This window comes from Ursus americanus, chromosome 29 (assembly GCF_024610735.1).
Source record: "Ursus americanus isolate L20-20 chromosome 29, mUrsAme1.1.p, whole genome shotgun sequence".
NCBI lineage: Eukaryota > Metazoa > Chordata > Mammalia > Carnivora > Ursidae > Ursus > Ursus americanus.
Window position 1 is genome coordinate 26,196,852 of NC_142155.1, and position 19,368 is coordinate 26,216,219.

At 45.2% G+C, this 19,368-nt stretch overlaps 1 protein-coding gene across 3 annotated transcripts in view; it reads right to left on the reverse strand.

Annotated features, from left to right (window-relative positions):
• Positions 1 to 7,617: 7,617 nt before the first annotated feature.
• TFAP2B (transcription factor AP-2 beta) overlaps positions 7,618 to 19,368 on the reverse strand; it is a 29,269-nt gene continuing 17,518 nt past the window's right edge. For 2 of the 3 annotated variants that reach the window (XM_045802159.2, XM_045802172.2), the window contains exons 4-7: positions 19,070 to 19,289; positions 17,328 to 17,446; positions 14,991 to 15,132; positions 11,733 to 12,060 (exon numbers count right to left, since the gene is read on the reverse strand). In XM_045802159.2, the coding sequence (XP_045658115.1) occupies positions 11,760 to 12,060; positions 14,991 to 15,132; positions 17,328 to 17,446; positions 19,070 to 19,289 (782 nt within the window). In that variant the 3' untranslated portion in view covers positions 11,733 to 11,759. Of the gene's footprint in view, positions 10,756 to 11,732; positions 12,061 to 14,990; positions 15,133 to 17,327; positions 17,447 to 19,069; positions 19,290 to 19,368 lie in introns of those variants that run through there. The other variant, XM_087857035.1, reaches the window with a different exon arrangement.

The window sequence follows — 19,368 nt, forward strand, 5'->3', positions numbered from 1 at the left end:
ATTAAAATCACTCAAATCTTCCCCATAGCTCGGAAGGGCCACAAAGGACCTAAGTGATTATAAGGTTAGAAATGACATTTTCAAGTTCCCATCTGGAGGCATGTTTGTTTCTTGCTGTGTAAGTTTGCTCCCGAGTTCTTCAATGGTCTGTTTTGAAAGGGTGAGACTGACTGAAACAAATGCCTCTGTCTTAAGGACTTAAAAAAAAATCACTGAAAACAATGTAGGGATATAAATGTCTGTGCCCACAGCCAAGATAAAAAATGCAAAGTCTGGGCCACCTTGCCTTTAATTTTCTAACTGCTGTTTTGTAAGGCTGTGTCATGCTTCTCAGTTCAAACACGCTTTGGCTCTTTATTATTCATGGACCTTTTTCTCAGTCAGTGGTGTTGAATAATAAAACAGCCCAGGATCAAATGGGCCAATTCTCCACGCCTGACACCAACTGCTACTGTTCGCTGGGCTCTGCCAAGCGTTGCCTCTGATAATGAGTGGGATTTGGTTAAACAGTAAATTAATGAATAATGAAATATCCAGGTTGATCAGTTAGAGAGCACGCTTGCTTTGCCCTGGGCTAAATGCTTGGGGCAGAAATTACTCTCAACCAGCACTTGCCTGGCTGCTGGTCTGGATAACTATTTTACAGCCTATTGCTTGACAGAATGCTGGGGAGGGGTGAAACCAGTGGGGGAGAGAAAAGGAAGAAGGACAGAGTTATTAACAGCAAAAAAAAAAAAAAAAAGACAGAGAGAGAGAGGAAGAATAACCTAGTTATCACCTTGTAGGTTTCTAAACTGCGTGTGTAAGAACAAAGTCACAAATATGATCTGCAGAAGTCGGAGTTCCAAAATTCCCAACACGTGTTTAACATCAAGGAGAAATGGTGAATGAAAACAGTCTTCTGTGTGTGCCTATGCACATATGTGATTAAATGTAGAACAATTCAACTACAAACTCATGTTTCTGTGTGTGCATAAGAGTGATGACATGCACAGAAGCCATCCAGTGTCCAGCGGACAGGAAAACTCTATTCTCATTTTAAAGTTTCATGCTCTCGTTCTTAAACACACACCCTTCTACAAATTTTAGAACATTAAAAATGTTTCCAAATGACCTCCACTTAAAAAAGTTTCCCTGCAGAGGTGCCTGGGTGGCTCAGTCGGTTAAGCATCACCCCTCAGCTCAGGTTATGATCCCAGGGTCCTGGGATCGAGCCTGTGTCAGGCTCTTTGCTCCACTGGGAGCCTGCTTCTCCCTCTCCCACTCCCCCTGCTTGTGTTCCCTCCTTCACCGTCTCTCTGTCAAATGAATAAATGGAATTTTTAAAAAAAATTTAAAAAGTTTCACTACAACAGAGATTCCTGGAGATACATATAATATATACAATATATAATAGTCCATATATAATTTGGTCTATAATATAGTCACTTTTCAACTTTAACTTCACTGGAGAGTTTTAAATCGTTATATAGGGGGCACCTGGGTGGCTTAGTCGGCTGAGCATCTGACTCTTGGTTTCACCTCAGGTCATGATCTCATGGGTTGTGGGATCAAATCCTCGCTCAGCAGGTAGTCTGCTTGAAAGATTCTCTCCCCCTGCCCCCTTTCCCCACTCCCCCCACGACCCCACTCACACTCTCTCTCTCAAAATAAATAAATTAATCTTTAAAAAAAAGTTATATAGTTTCATGCATGGATGTATAACAGGTTTGCTCATTCATATGGGGGCGTTCATATGTCCATTACAAGAAACCACCTTTGCATCACCAAAAGCCCACAACAGAGTGCCAAGAGGACAACACATACTAAGAAAACATGTTTTTTCACCCCTGACATCTGTTTGGGAGATAAATTTCTCTAATTATCCCTAAAATATCTTATTCTTTCAGAACTTTGAACCTTTCAAATGGCCTCAAGATTGGTGGATTTCACAGTTTTACACACCAAAAGCTGAAATACTTTTCAATCAATTAACATGTCAAGTTGTTTGGTTTTGACTTGATGATAGTTGTTCTTAGGTGGAAGAGAAAGAAGAGCCTTCACAAAAGTGGTGAGAGGGAGCATGTATTCAGGAACCTAATTTAACAGTCTTCACAACTGGAAGGAAACTCAATACAAGGCTGGAGAGAGGTAGACATTATTTTCTTTTTGTGGTAGAGTTGACAAACAATAGGATTATTTTTAAAAATTTTACACAGGCTAATAAACAAAGAAGCAATATGAATTACCTGTAATTTCAGTGTACGTAGTTACTATGCTCAATTCCTCAGGTCCTATTGAGCAGCAAGGCCTAGTGGCTGGTATTCCCCTGGTTTCATCCTGCAAAATAGTGTCATAGACAAAGTTTTTACCTCTCCACACTGGCAACCAAACCCCTCTCCCCAAGAAAAAATAAAATGCTCTAATTGTCTTTATTACTTTCAGACATTGGCCACCAAACACAGATGTTCACTATTGAGAATTAAAGGAAGGGTAAAAGGTCACAGGGACCCAGATCAGCTAGATCCTTCTTTGGATTATTTGGCCCCATTGTCTTGAATGGTCCTTATTTTTGAAAAAGAAAAGAATATTTAGATTGAACATAAAAGTGAATGAATCACTCAGTGGGCCCGTTTTGTTGGTAGGGCTCATGCCTGTGCCCCCTGCTTCCTAAAGCCAGCAAAAGGGAAAGTGTGTGAAACAATGCATTATAAAGAATAAAGCGTGGTTCTGCTTCAACCCTTAGAAGTTTCCTATCTTTAGGAATCTCTGGCCAAAAGAATTTGGTCTTGAAAACAAGAGCCCTAAAACCTAAGACATGAAAAAAAAAATCTTTCCAACACATGGGACTCTCATGGCAGAGAAAATTCACACTGGTAAATGTTTCACTGTGGCTGTTTTTCGTTTAGTCCGGGTCTTGGGGACTTCCCATATTGTGAAGTGTGTGTGTGTGTGTGTGTGTGTGTGTGTGTGTGTAAATAACCCTAACTACAATAACCCCTCCCCCCAAAAAAGGTCTGTCACCTAGTTTTCTGGTAAAATCATTTATAAAGGAAAATAACATATGCACAAAATTCATCCTGGTCCTACATTAATACCTTGATCTCAAAGTTAGTGCTGGCACCTCCTTTTTCTCTTTCTCTCTCTCTCTCTCTCTTTTTTTTTTTTTTTTTTTTTGTGAGGGCTGATGGAACACCGAGGTTTGGTTTGGTTTTATATTGTTTTCCTTGTCTTGACTGTAATTTTCCCAGCTCTTTTGTACAACCCTCCCAGGCCCTTTCCAAACCTTGAATGGTCGACATTTCAACAGTAAAAACCACTGCTGTGAGGAAGTTATCTAAAGTCCTATTTCCTTAGAAACTCAGATTATGGTCGCACTCAGTTTTCCCACTTGAACAGCCACGGGCCCTTCTGTAATCAGGTGTTCCCAAACGGTCCAGCCTCTAATTGTGCATCCGGATGCCAGGTTGCAGCGGCTCAGGACCCAATGGTTCACATGGAGAGCGCTAGAACTCATTGGGTTGACTCGATCCTCCTTCACTTCAGTGTCCCTAGTACCGGTCTGACCTGGGTCAAGTTTCCACCCCAGAAAAGACTCACATGCCCAATCCTCAGTCCCAAAGAAACTCCCCTTCCCACGTCTCTATACCCCACTGTTCTTGTGCCAGCTCCTTTTCTCTAGTCATTTGATAAATGTCCCTACAGGAAGGGACATTTGACTATTATAGAGGGCGGACTCTGACCTCCCCAAAATATTCGCATATATGCCCCGCCCATGTCCCCCCTTCAGTTAAGTATGTTGGCTAATGACATTCGACAGCCACATCCTACAAACGTTGGCTAATATATCCACTAACAGGCACGTCCAGAACGTTAACTGGTGGGCGAGTTACAGATGACTGCCGGAGTTGCCCTTCTCGCGGTCTGGGCAAGTCACGCTTTGCTAAGTCCATTGGCTATTGAACTGCTTTTCAAAAATTTTAAAAAGCATTTTTATGCAGAGGCCTCTCCCGGCAGCAGGTGTGACCCCTACTTGGGTCTGGACGCCTCTCGCCTGAGTCAGTTCCAGAAGGCGGCAGACCTTCGGAGAGAAGAGAAAAAGCGAAAGAAGCAGCGTGGGCAGAACCAATAAGGTTTCGAACAAGTGGGCAAAAAAAAAATCACTGCCAGACTTTGCTAGCTGGTGACCTGCGTGGAACGTATTGAACTTGTGTGACAAAACTGCTCCCTCGATCTGAGCATGAACACACACACACACACAAACACACACACGGACCACACTACAACCTTCTTCGTAAACTCGGCGCCTCAATCTCGAAGGAGCACAGCAGGCACCCTTCCCAGCGTGTGCCGCTCCCTGGGCAGTAGCGGGGGGGCTGGAGTTGTGCCCCCGGGGCGGCGCCACTGCGCCTGTGTCCGCGCGTGCGTGATTCTCGACTCCCTCCCCTGCAACCCGGAGAGCGTGCCTAGACTCGGGCAGCCGCGCGGTATGCGTGGGCTCGGCGGAGCCTGGCGCGGCGCACGCGTGCTACGTGCGTGCGCACGCAGACACCTTGCCTGGGTGTGAGTGTCACTGTTCTGGTGCCCAAGCTGAACCTTGCTGTCCGCGACTGCGTTCTGGAAACGTGCGGGAAAGGCGGTGGGAGTGTGTCAACTAGTGACCTGGGGGAGGGCAAGGAAGGGTCCAAGCAAGAAAGTGGACCTGAGGAGACGTTTGACTGACCTCATCCTAAAGAAGCGACGGGGTTATTTATGAGCCCTGATTTAAAAGTAGTGGCTGCTAGGGAAGTGAAAAAGGAGCTCACCCCAAGCTATGACAGAAGCTATAGTCTCAAGAATGCTGTTTATGACAATATAAATCAACGTGGAGCTGGTGATGGGAAATATGGAGAGCGTGAGTTTGGGATAGAAACAAGGAAACAAAGTCAAGAAGGAAAAATGAGTTTTCGCCCTCTTTTTCCACCCCACCCCCTCTCCCTCTGCCTCCTCGCATCTCCTTTCTTCCCCAGGAGTTTAGGATTCCAACCAGGAAGCTAGGGAGGGGTGAGCACACCCCATCCCGGGTCGAGTCTCTCCGAATCTTCCCCAAGTTTAAAGGAGGCTCGTTAGAGGACGAGGAAATACATGTAAATAAACAACTTGGAAGATTTATGGGAAGGAGTTCAATTTTATAGGACTGTATTTATAGAGCCAGCGCTGGCTCACTTATAAATAGATTAATGGGAAGCTAAAATTAATGGACTTGTGAGCTGCGCGTTTAATTTCTGAGGCTTCTACATGACAGACAACCACTCTGGAAGTCCAAGCATGCGTCCGGGAGTCCTGATCGCCCTCAGGAAGGGACACATCCCTTCGGGCCAGCATCTCTCTAGGGGCTCTAAGCTCTGTCTGCCCTGGGGTCTTAGGGGAGGGACCCCACGGGGCTGTTATTTGCAAACGGAGGAAAAGAATGTGGCCTCATAAAAAAATAATCGAGTCTTCCTCCAGGCATTATTTTTAATCAGGGCCCTTAAGCCGCTAATACCGCGGGCAGGCGGACTTAAGGGGGCACTGTAAACCGCTCAACCGGCTGGCTGCCTCCTGGCAGGCAGAGGAAGCAGCGACACTTCCTCCAAGGTTACCTAGGGTCCCTACGCAGGACTCTGGTCAGGATCGTCAGCCTAGCTGGTCTAGCTGTGGCTTTCCTTACTCCCTCCGCAGCCTGGTAAAACAGTAACAAAGGAATTGGGGAGCTATGACAAGGCCATTTTGTTAGGCAAGGCTGCCTCAGGCTTCCTACACCTTTCCTTCTCTTTCTAGTTCTTCTTTGCATGTCTTCCCCTAGTTCTTTTCTTACATTTGGGCCCCTCAGGATCCTGGGTTTTACCTAGTAAAGATGATTGTCTCAGATACTTGCCTTGTCAAATGGTGGTGGGAAGGGGGGTGGTCTGGAATTTACCTATGGGGTAATAGGTGACAGGTCTGTTTCTCCAGAGTTGGAGCTGACACTTATGTAGGAGAATTTGCCCTAAGAGATGGAAATTACTCACCGCCTCTTTTGTATGATCCTAGTGGTAACCAAGCCCTCACTCTCCAAAGAGCAAATGAAAAGGAAACTCAGTGTAATACAGTTGAGCCAGAGACAAATACATATACCTATTTTCATTATAGATAAATGGATTGCATGCCCTCTTAATCACATTTCCCTTGCAATTCTTTCCTTCCTTCTACTTCCCTTTTTTGGGGAGGGGCAGGGGAGTTCTATGATTTAGTCACTTATAGTTCTAACCATGATACCCTCCCCCCCTTTCTTTAGTTAATAAGGGAGCCAACAAGTGGAAAATCTCACATAAAGCAGATTCCATTGTCCCTTCTGTCTTTCCCTATAGGGAAGTCCGAGTGGGAATGATTCACCTGAAAAACAGAAAATTGATATGGGAGGCATATTATTAATTAACTGAGCACCAACTACATGCTACGTACTCTCATAATCTGGAGTTATCAAGATTCGACTTTGTTGATTATCCTTAAATGTACATACATGTTACTTTTTCTGCTTTTTATAATTAAACCAGGCAATATTTGGATGTTGGAAAGAACCCTAAGAGGCCCACATTTTACAGATAAAGGCCTTGAGGTCCAGAGAGAAACAGTGACTTGTCCCAACTGTGTAACATCTTGGATGACTTTACTTTCCTTGCCTCAGGGAAGACGCCCAAGCCTTGGGATGAAATACAGATTGAGAAGATGTTTGATCACTGTAGCCCATTAGGACTGGGCTGCAGCCCATTAACCCAAATGAGAAAAGCTCTGGCTTCTCTAGGCAGCCTCTCAGCCTAAGGTAAGAACCAACCTCCTAAGACAACTATGTCTTTTTCCTCCTCTAGGTCAAAGGAGCTGTTCCTCATTTGTTTATGGAGGGCCTTGCACAGCTGGTGAGGTCAGGGTTGGGTTCAATCCTGAAATAAGCCAGTTAACTCCTCCAGATCCCCAGGTGTGGGGTGCAGGAGCCCATACCTGGCCCTGTGAGCATCTCCTGCACCATTTCCTCCAAGGAACACCATGCCAGAATGCTATCCCATTAGCAGTGGGAGGGGAGCATCGTCTTTGACTTGGACTCAGAGCCCATTAGTTACTGGGACACAGAGTCTTTTAGTTACCTGGGAAGTAAATTTGACGCCTCATTTTGTTGAAGGGCAAAAATAAACCAAGAGATGCAGTTAACATGAGCTTTTATTGTAAATCTAGTTAGAAATAGGAGAGAAGAGTGTCAACTTGGAATTAAGAAAATAAAAAACACCTCCTAGTGAAAACAAAAGTGTCTGTTTTTCTAAGAAGCAAAATTTATTGTATTTATGCTGTAACAAAACATTGCCTGTGTTTTGGTGAGAGGAGGCAAAAAGGAAAAAATTCTTCTTTATACTTTTTTCTGTCTGTAGAATTAAACAATGTCCATATTCAAGAAACTGAAGATGAAAACACAACAAAAACACAACAGTCTTTTTATTTGTGTAAATTAGATCAACACTGGACAATAAACCAATTTCTACCCATTACCATAACAGCTTGTCTATAAAGAACGGAAAAATTCAGATAGGATTCTACCTAGGGTCAAGCGTTTTTTTTTTTTTTTTCTTGGTTTTTTTTTTTAACCACCCATTCACAGAGGTATAGATTCACAGATAAATAATCCCAAACTACTTGCCATATTTACACATTCCCATTAAATTAAGCATAAATAAATATATACAAACTTAACATGGATACCCTCCAGAACTCTTCTTCTGAAGAGTCAATAGTGATATTTCTCGATTGTGTGGCAAAAACAATGTTAGTGAATTAGAGACCAACTCAACAGTGGAGTCAATTTTGGCATTTAAAGAATAGTGTTCATTCCACTTTTTGAAAGAAAACAAAAATGAATTTTGATATTTTGATATTTCTTCTTACTCTTCTTTCTTGCTTTCTTGCTTTCTTTTCTTTTTTTCTTTCTTTCTCTTTTTAACCCCGATAATTTAACATATATTGGCACAGGAGGGGAAACACTGTTTGGGCTCTTGAGGCAACATCAGATGGTTTAAGGTTATTATTTCCTTTCCACATAATGTATTACGCATACAGGATATCAGATGTGATGACAAATTCTCTATAAACACTCTAAGTAGGAAGGAGTTGCCCTTTTAAGTAAGGCTTTGTACCAGAGGAACAGTGTGTAGATGAGTCCTGGGCTTCAGGTTTTCCATTCAACCAAAGTTTTCATAGGATATGAAATAATTGCTTGAGAGAAAGTGGTTTCCTTGGCCAAAGAAAATAAAACAGCCAGGTCTTTGAAAGCCTCTTCGGTTCTTTATGTGGGGGTGGAGAGAGCTAAGGATGTGAGCCAGAGAGAGAAGGAAAGAAAATGCAAGATAATTTTGGGGGTGGGGTGGTGAGAGAAAGTGACTTTCCTAATTTGAGGGAGAAATTAAAGATCATTTTGATGGTGGAAGCCTCTCCCAGAGAGCTTCCCCGCCTTTTTTTTCCCCCTCCCCCTGAGACCCATAATACCTGTAGGAGGAGGCAGGGTTGGACAGAGAATGGTCAGGAGACCTTTGGAACCTCCAAAAGGAACTTGCAAAGTGGAAAGTGTGAAGGCAGCGCTGCCACATCCTGACTCCTTTTTTCTATCTTTAGCTATTTTGGTTTGGGACTGAGCATTCGGGAGGGGGCACGCGGCATGGATAAAATGTCTAAAGAGTGCAGCGTGGAGGAAGAGCTGCAACTCACCTGTTTGGTTTGAAAACAAAGCTCAAAGGGGCTTGTTTTAAACGTTTCCCTTGACTTAAAAGGCAAACTCTTGCGTTAATCCTACTGTTTATTGATTTATGGGCCCAAGGAAACCAAATCTTTTAATAACTCAATTATCAGATAAACGTAGCGGGCCTGGCTAACGAAAGCAAAGGGGGTGGGGGTCGTACATAAAAGGAGAAGTGAGGGAGAGGGGGGAGGCAGTGGGCTCTCTCCACGCGGGGGGTGGGGCGGAGGAGGTGCGCAAGGAGCTCTACTTAGCGGGGGCGCGGGAGGAACACTCGAATGAAGGCGAAGGGCGATAAAGAGAGCCTGCATAGCCAAATAGGACAATTCGCATCCCATCATCCGCCTTTAGGAGCGTAAGGAGGGAGAGTTTTCGTCCTGCCAAAGCCCGGGGAAGCTTCCGATTCCCCGGACATTTCTAGGCCACTTGCCTCCGGGAGCTGGCGCCCGGAGCTGTAGCTCTTAGCAAAGGGCATAGGCAGCGCTGAGACCCCTCCCCGCCTGCAGCCCGCGTGGCGCCGCCCCATTACCTACTGGAGAATGGGGCTTTCTCGGTCGCCTTAGCCCTTAGGGTGAGACCGAGAGCGAAAAGGGCCCGCGCGGCCCGAGGCCCCTCCAGCGGCTGATTCTATGTCCTCAACACGACTGGGCGCGAGTGGCCCACACGCTCTCAGGACCTGCACAGTAAGAGCAAGGCGCGTCCATCGCGTCTCTCGCACGTCACACGCGTGGGGCGCGTTGCCCTGCAAGGAAAGGAGACGATGGTTTTCAGTGTGGTTTCTCCTGGCCTTTTCCAATCAGAACACATATAATGCAAGCGGCCAGGCCCTCCGACAAAGGCGCAGGCTTCTGAGCTGGGGAGAGATGGACTGTCTACACTCTCCATAAGGTTTAGTTCCCAGCCTTTGTATTTCACCTCGTCTAGGGCTGAACCTAGCACACCCAGAAGTCCTCAAAGGAGCTAGCAGTAGATGGGTTGGGGTGTGACATAACCGTTGCTTGGACCTTCCTGGTGACCTGAAACTGGCTCCCTAACTCCCTCCCATATAAAAGTGTCAACGCAAAGCTCTCAGCAGGTGCCTAAACCCCAATCCTCCAACCTCCCCCCAAAGCCAAAGCCCACGGGGCGGCAGAACTGAGAGTCTCAGTGGATCTTAGGTGTAAATCCAGCAGAACAGACATCTGGATCTTTATCTTTCAGGGATGTTGCAAAGATCCTAAGGTCTAGTCTGTACAAAAAGGTGCATGTATCAACACTAAGTTTAGAGACCACTGGGGGTGGATTTCCCCACTGCTTTGGGGAGGCTGGGGACAATGGATTCCAGATCTTATTTCATGATAATGCTCAGATGAAGCCCAAGAAAGGAGCAGGGCTGCCAGAATGAGAGACATTAAATGCAGGAAACTTTATCCACTGGGAATAGTCCCAGTGTATACAGACGGTAAAATTCAAAGCTGAAATACATCTCCTTTCACTTTGCATTCATTATTTTGCCATTATATGCCAAAACAAGTGCATGTCTGGGAGGGGGGAGTGTCTCATTCATAAAGCATCTTGTAAGAAAGCAATTGTTGCTGAAACACGGGAGCTTGCACCACCCTCCTCCCCACGACCACTCGAAAAGCTGCTTCTTTACAGGTTAGAACAGCAATCACCAAAGAGCCCAAGGAAATGGAATCTATTTCAAAGGCAGGGCAATATTGCTAAAATATTGGGCTCCAAGAACCCTTATTCTTCCCCCCCTAAAATTCATTTCTCAGCTCCCCCTCCCCTGAAATTCCGTGTTGAGGTATCTGTTAGCAACTAGACTCAAAGCTGCTTCAATCTCTTATTGGCCACCTTCTAAATTATTCCCTTTGAGCTTCTTTAAAGAAGTGCACCTGCAGAATTCTGACACACAGGCTTTGATTAAAAAGGGATCGGATTTTTTTTCTCTGTACCTTATAGATTGTGTAGGAAGCCCAAGTCCTCTTTGAAGAAGCTCATAAACCATGCGGGCAAAGCTTTGGAAAACAGAAGAGAATGAAATGGTACATACCCCTCCGAAGGAATTACATACTAATCAACGTATTCATATTGTGCTTTTGTTTTTACTATTGTTCTTAAAATTGGTAGATGACACAAATATAACAAATGCAAGATTCTCTGTATGCAGATGCTGGCAAGGCTGAGACTTAGTAACATTTCTGAAAGGAACTGATGATGAGTCTGAATCAACTTATTGATCCGGATTTTCCTCAGCCGCAGGAGCCTCTGCTCCACCTGCCGGCACGAGCGGCAGCCCCCGCCGGCACCACCACGGGCTTCCCTCCCCGCCCGCCCACCCACGCCCTCCCAAGGGTGCCAAGGGCCCAGGAGCTGGGCTCTGGTGAGTTAAGAATGCAGGGCAGGGCAGGGGTGAGGGTACTGAGGGGACTGAAACACAACGCAAAGGGGCTAACCACACTCATTTTCATCCCAGAAAATTCCCGTGACAGCTTGAGGGAGGGAGAGCAACGTAGAAAAGGGTGGCTGGGAGAGGGGTGAGGTGAGGTGGAAGGGTGAGGACTGGAAGGGAGTTTTCTAAAAAATATTAAAAATTAAAAAGTTCGTGCGTCTCAGTCAACCAACTCTCAAAGCACTGACACCAACAATGTTTCTCCGATTTTCTTCCAATAAGTTAGCGTTTTCTCATGTTTAGTCTTATGTTTATTTTCCAAAGGGGGAAAATCATGGTTTTCTTTTATTATCAGTATTACTAAGCTCGAAAGAACCGAAGTGGAAAATCCGGACGTTTGTCTCCAAGTGTATCTTGAAATAGACACTGAGAACCGATACTGTTGCTCCGTTGTATGCCTCAGGTTTTTTTTAAAGTTATTTAGCTCTTTTTTTAAAATTTGATTGTATGTGTATTCTACCTAATATAATTCTTCCAAAGCCAATCCAACATTTTAAAGCTAAAATTAAATTTTTTTTCTGTTTTCCTTTTGTATTTAAAACATTTTTCTTTTTTTTTTTTTTTAATTTTTCATTTCCTGTGTTTCTCCTCCTTGTCGCCAGTTTTACTACCTGGGCCTTCCCCAGACGTGTGCCTGTTAGTGGTGGTGTTGTTCAAGAACATCTTGTCCATGCCTTTGAGCGCCTCGGTGAGATAGTTCTGCAGTGCCGTGAGTGCGGCGCAAATGGCTGGGGCACCGAAGCCGTGCGTGATGAGGCTGAAGTGCGTGAGGCAGCTCTGGATCCCCGGCTCCAGGATGGGGCTAGGCCTGCTGTTCCCGATTGGCGTCCGGTCCTGCGCCAGCAGATCCGTAAATTCTTTACAGAGTTGCCTGCAAAGAGGTGGGAGAGGCATAAAAAAATCACTCTCAGCGTTGTTGTCATTGGCATTAGAAAGGAGACGCTCGCACAAGCCCAGAGGCACCCGGTCACCATAGAGCCGGAGAGCGAGGCTAATGTGGACGATTCCGCTCTGTTTCCCTTCCCGGCGCTCTCCCTTCTGGAGCAGCTGGGACTAGAAGGAAAGCGGGGGTGGGGAAGTTATGCACCCCTTCTATCCCAACGCCTTGCCTTTTTTCTCAAATCCAGTCTTTCCCCCTTATTCCAGGGCCGCTTAGACTCTGCTTGGGAAATCCGCTAGGCTTTAGCGTTTCGTTTTGAATATTCAGTAATTTTTGGCTTCTACCTGGCAGTTTTTGTAAAAACCCTTTCCCCCTTCTCTCCTCTGCCTTTCTAACCTCTTGGTGATCAGGCTCAAAAAGCCCTGAAAGATTTAGGCCCTTGAGCCACAAGCCTGTCCCTGACACAGAAGCAGATTGCCGGAGACTTGCATGGCCCAGGGCAAGCAACTGTTTATTCCAGGAGAGAATGCTGATTCCATTCAAAGCAAAAATCTGTTTACCTGCAGTATTTAGGAAGGAAGGTGTATTTTCCCCCCTTTTCCCTTTCTTTTAAGCAGAGGCTACTGAAAATCTTTGTACAACAGGACTGTTGCCAATATAAAAGGATTCCTACATTGTTTAAATAAAACCTACAGGTAGATGGTTAAGACACTGGGGAGCGTAGATTTTTATTTGTTGAAGGTTTTTATTTCCTCAAGGCAACTACAATTTAGAGAAATCTCTCAGCCTTAGAAATCCTGTGTGCCTAACTATGAATTGAGCTTATTTGAGAAATTTTTAATATAGGAGGTGGACAAGAGGGTTAATATAGGAGGGTTTTAGCCCGGAAGGTCCAATGGCTTGGCTCCGCTACCAGTCAGAGGAATGGCATCCCAAAGGCCATAGCCTTTCACAGACTGGCAGACTTCTGTCAGTCTGCTTCCACTGGTGGAGGGAGGGGTGATGGTAAGAAAGAAAAACTACAGAATTCCAGTCCCAGCCTGCCCCCACCCCTCCCCATGGCCTGACACTTGGGGACATGTGGGGCCTGGACACTAGGTAAACAAGGCAGGTACCTAGAGGTCATATGAGTGACGCTGGGGCATCCTTTGCCAGGGGTATTACTCCCAGGGGTATTACTCCCAGGAAGAGTAATGGCTGAGCAAGACAAAGAATACCTCCCCCACCCCCACCTGCCGCAGGTGAAAGGGTTTTGGTTTTAATGTCGGTGGGTAGAGAATCCTAACAGGCATCCTCTCTCTACCCTCCGTTCTACTGGTTTCTCCATTCGAAATGCACACGTACATCCTTAGAACCAGGAAGAGATAGGTAACCGTTCTATCTAAACAGGGCAGTTCTTAGGCCAGGGGTACCTTGGAATCACCTGCAGGGCTCAAAAGCACACATCCATGCCTCTGCCCCCACGATTCCAATTCAGGGAGCTTGGGGCTAGACCCACAAATAAAAATCTTGGAAAAGCTCCACAGATGATTCTGATACCCCAGGTTAAGAAGTGGTGACCTAAGTGAAGTCACAGGGTTTCAAGAGGTGATGGGGTGGGGGGAAATTACAAGCATTCCTTAGGGAAATGACAGCGCTTGTGGAATCCTATTACCTAATTTATACAATTTAGTTTTATTTTTTCCCCCAAAGTACATTTACTCTTTTATAAAGCACCAACACGTCCCCCACCACCAGACATCGAGGCAAGGGGCAAAGGGCAACAGATTTATTACATTGCTAGCTGGTGTATCAGAAGGAAACCTTCCAAAAAGAGGACGGGTGCCAGGTTTTGATCGTTGGAAGAGATGGTTAAAGTCTTTCCTTAAGTTTGTACTCATTACCAAAGTGCCAAAAAGGAAATTCTGAACTGGGGAGAACAAATGCTTAGAGTCAAACATTCTAAATCTTCAAAGCCCAAAGCAGGGTCTGTAAGCAATTAAAGTTCTGGGACATTAATATTTTTTGACCCTGCGGAAAGGGGCAATCAAATTCCAATCACGTCTCAAAAACATCTGGACAAATTTGAGCAAATGATTTTTCAGCCTTCCATATATTTCTTTAAATTACGCTGTCAACGGAACAAACCGCGTCCTCCAGCACTAAATAAATGAGCGCCGCTGTTTGGGCCGAGCCTGCGAGAGAAACGTGCGGGTGCACGCAGCACCGCCCACTGCAGGCCTGAGCCGGCCATAAAACACCAACAATATGACACTGAAGCCAAAGACAGGAGTAAATCAAATAAATAGAAAACCCACTGTAAAAGTTCAAATGAGCTCTAGACCTAAATTTAGCCAGAGATTTACTATTTTCCCCTCTGGAGTTGTAGTAAATTTTACGTCTGTGGAAGATGCCAAACAGCAACATTGGAAAGAGAATAATTAGAGCTGCGGGTAGAGATGGGTACACGTGGGTGACATATAGACACCCCGAGCGTGCATATGACAGGGAGATGTGAAATCAGGCAGAAATGTGCACCTAGGGATCCAGAGAAGAACTGGAACAAGGACCAACCCAGAAAAAGTCTGCCTGGTGTCCCCAGGGTTGGGGATAAGAACTGTAAAAAAGCCTGGATTCATATTAATAAAGCCACTCTCCCCCAGAAACTTGGTAATACAGGAGACCGAGAGAAACACAAAGCCCATAATCAACTTGGGTGGGGAGGAGGGGAGGAGAGAGAGAAGGGCAGCAGGGTGGAGCTGGGAGGGCTCCTAGCCAGCAATCCACACGCTGCAAAAGCTACTTCTACCACTGAGCTGCTTCCCTGCTCCACAAATGAGGTCTGCATTGCCGTTGCCCAACACTTCCTCCCCAAGCGGGGTAATGTGGTGACTCAGAAGGGTAGGAGTCAGGGAGGAGGGCTGAGGGTCTGGGACACTCACTTGGTAGCCAGGAGCATATTCTTTCGGGAGTGCAGGTCACTGGGGTCGGTGTGCTGCCGGTTCAAATACTCAGAAACAGCTTTAGCAGGAAACTCCGTTTCACAGATATACCCAAAATCTCGAGCTAAGTGAACAGCTTCCCCTGAAAAGACAGCAGCAGAGGTAATCATCAGCACCTAGTCTCTAATCATCCCAGGACAAGAGATCCTTCCTGGTCAACTGTTGTTATTTACAGAAGAGGCCAGCTGTTGGGGGCAAAAGCAAAGGTAGGACTGATGCCCAAATAAAAATGATTCTCAGGCCAAAAAGTTGATGGAAGAAACTTTGCTCCTGCTGCTCTTTCCAGCCTCTCCCTGATGATCCTTTTAACCAAGTCCTAACTAGACATCCCCTGAATAGCTTTGGGCCTCCTACATTCCATGCTTTCTCTTAAAGGAAACAGGCAGATATGTTCAGGAGCCACCTTATAATTGCACCTAGACAGGTGGCTGGATATTCGAGCCAGATTTCCCGCCCCCTTTTAAAAGCACCTGTTATACCTGCTTTAAAAATAATTTAAAAGTATTCCTATCTTTTGTATTATCTTTTGTATCTTCCTATAACTGCACTAGGAAGAACACCTCTTATTAATAACTAATTTATACAAACATAATTCCACGTGTGTACATGTCCACATATATTAAAGAACATATGTAAAACTTATATGGAATGAGTGTTTCTGTCCAGCAATGAAATATTTATTCTTTGTCAATTCCCTGATAGGTTCAGGTTTCTCCTAGAGGTTCCTGTCATCATCTTCCTACTTAAGGACTTTCTACTGCACAAGATGACACAGCAGCTATAGAAAGCCTGGACATCTGAGAGATTCCTCAGCTTATGCGGAAGCCCCTTTCAAACAAAGCATTATTACCCTTTAATGCACAGCCTTAGGTGTTCAAGGGAAGATACCAAACATGAAAAAGAGATATGTTGAATTATCCCATTGCTACGTTATTTTTAAGGAGCATGACTTACTTTTAATCATCATTATTATAGTAACAACAAAAGACTTCAGGCATGATGTTTGCAATGATCCAGACCCATAAGACTGAAAACTGTCAAACGAATACTGGAATTTCAGTAGTTTTCCTGTTTTGTCCCTTCTCCACCCAAATTCATGTCTTGGATAGAGATTACCTTGACTGCTTTTACAAAATAAGGACAGTGATATTAGCAATTCCCTGAAGGGCAAAAAGTAACACCCCCCCAACCCCCCCACCGCTGGGGCTGAGTCAACTGCTAATAAGTATGATCAGGAAATTTGGTGACTGCTGCCCCTGGAGGGTAAGTTTGGGCCAGGCAACTTTGCCTTAAAGATGGCAAAGTGCAATGACTATAAATATGATGACTTTATGGTTGCTGCTTGCATATTCTAAGATTTCTTCCAAAAACCAATTCCCCACAGGAGTGTCATAATATCACTTCCATAAAAATAGAAGAAAAAACCAAGACCAACATGTTAGACTCTAGAGAAAATTCTACAACTTCCTTCATTAGGACCATCTGGCTGTATTTCCTATCCCTTCCCCATCCCACAAATTAACTGCAGATCCTCTCGTTCTCAACTGTGTAGAAGATCCTGTTTATTACATACCATAAATATCATCCCCAACTCCAAAATGATGAGCAAATTAGAATGTGCTTGTTATAATTATGGGCCTTTAATTCACAATTGATGAATCTACAGTGAAGATCATATGTGACTCCCCTCCTTGTTTGCTCACCACCATCCTCGACCCCATTTTCTCCTAGGCCTCACTGGCTTCACTAAGCCATATTTCATTAATAATAAGTCCCAGGTAATCAGCAGGAGATAGGGCCCTGGGAGTGGCATGAGTTTTAAAATAACCATAGGGGTCATAATGAAATACTAGTTTCATAAACTGACAATGTACTTTCTACTGCCTACGATTCAGAGGTAGAACCTGGGAAGGAGAGAGGTATGGAATGTATTGCTGCTTCCAGAATTATTTTTGCGAGAGTTCATACAGAGGGTGTTTCACACACTGTGTACTGCACCTGGTGGCAGAAGTGACCCCTGCACTGCCTTAGAGTCAGGACCTGAGAACTCTTCAGAGCTTAGGGACCCTCGCACATGTCCCTTGGCCTCTCTACAATTGCCAACTCCCTCTAAGTAAAAGGACCTTTGAACTTCTCTCAGGCAGCCGCTTGACATCCAACTCATAAGGGCACAACAATCGCAGTGATTTCCAGTTAATCATGAAACGTGTAAAATGTCAGCCTTCAGCCAACGGTTAAACTCAGCCACTTCGTGAAATGGCCACATGTCTTGCTTACCTTCCACCAGGGAGGTGAGTAACGTGACATTTGCTGCTTTGCGCCTGCCCGCGGGTAAATTCAAACCGATTTTTTCTAGCCTTTCTCGCAAAGATCTCCCCCCATTTTTCGATTTGGCTCTGAAATTGCAAGAATTAACATTCTGATTAACCTCAGAGTGTTCCTGAAACAAAGTTTAGACTTAGCAATCTAAAGCCCAGTGGAGCTTGAAGAGGTTTTAACTTGAGGTTAGCACATTTTCCCCCTTTCCTTTTGGTTATTTGCTGATAGTTTGCTGAGGTTTGCTTAATTTCTGCATTACAGAGCATAAAAAAATTGAGTCATTTTCTTTTTTTTTTTTATCTCGTGAGAAAAAAATGATACCAGATGGGAATAATTAGGGTGTAGGTTATGGGTCCAGAAAAGGTAGAAGTTGCACATGCAACACACAAGCTCTTTCCTTGTAATGGAGCCAGTTAGGTGAACAGAAACTGGGCAAGCACGACCTTGCTGAAAAGAGAGAGAGAACTGGGTGGCTCAGAAAGAAGGCACTAACTAGCTGAAACAGGTGGGGTTTTCGAGGAAGGAAGGGGTCAAGAGTTGCTATAAAATGGAGTTGGGTTAAAAGGGGAAGGAAGACTGAAACATGAAACCAACATGATGATGGTAATCGCAATAGCAGTTAAACTAACACTTTAGGGAGTTTAGTTATGCGATAAGCACTGTATATTGATTATCTCACTTAATCTCACAGCAAGTTTTATACACACACGCTCAATGCCCAGGGGTGATTGAAAGAAATTTTCACACTCCAGGGCTCAAAAGACTCACTTCAGGAGAGCAGAGCAAGAGGATTCAAAGTGAGAAAAATCCATGAGCCACACCCTTACTTCCTCCCAAACTCTCCCTGTATGTGCCAAATTGTGGGCAAAAATACAAGAAAAAATCCAGTTACTCTGTCCTCTCTTGTGGTACTGTTCACACAGCCACTTTTAGGAAAGAAAGGGACTTTCAACTCCCCAAAGAGGCTAACTTGAGAAGTTCATCTCCTACAGTGTCACCTTCATATCAGAGACACTACCAAAGTGTCCTCCGTCCAGGCATTGGCAGAGATTCTGGGGGAAGGCTTTAAATCTGAAGATAAAAGCTATCTCTTCCTCATTTTCCACAAGGAGTCTATGGAATGTTTTCTTCCCATATTAGGGAGCACTTGAATGCCCCCAAGAAATAACTATTACTATTTCATTGTTATTATTGGTGGTGTTCTTGCTGAAGACAGGAGGTCGCAAGTCTAGCACGGAATTTTTCAAACTGTAGGGAACAACGCTTTGGTGGGTAGTCGCCAATTTCGTCGGCTGCCAACCATATTTTAAACCAAAACAGAAATATTACAGTACATTATTGGTACAAAGTTGGTTACTCCAGGAAACGTCTGTTTTAGTTTCACTCAGGCTAGAGAATGCCCTCGAAGTGTCCCCAGGATAGGAAGGAGCCAGGCACCAAGCACAGGACAGGGAAAAGGGAGGTTCCCAGGGCCGACAACAGCGGGAGAGGGAGGTGGCGCATGCTTGCGGCGCGTGGGTCCCCGGGCGGCGGCGTCTGCGCGCGCGGCCCCCAGCACGTGGCGGCCGTGGCTCCCCGCACGCGCAGCGCAGAGGCCGCGCTCTGGACGCCCGGTTGCTAGGCAACTGCGTCCGGCTATCTGTTGGTTTCCAGGAGAGCCCTCTTCTTTCACCCCGTAATAACTGGTTTGGGGGTTTTACCTTCTGAGGACGCCGCCGAGGAGAGACGCATTGAGGCATTCGGGGGGCGAAAGCCGTCTCTGAACTTCCCCCACAGTTACTTTGTACTTTGAAGTGGAACTGAGCAGAGACAAACGGCCCGGGACCGAGCAAAATACCTCGCCGGTGTTGACGGACATGCCTCCCAGGAAGCCATCTTTATTCATCATCAGAGAAGTCACAGATTTGGGAGGAACCGGAACTAGAGAGAAAAAAAATATGCCATAAAGGTGACCGGGTTTCGATCCTGGTGACCGGCTGATAGAATGTGTCGGTGCGTG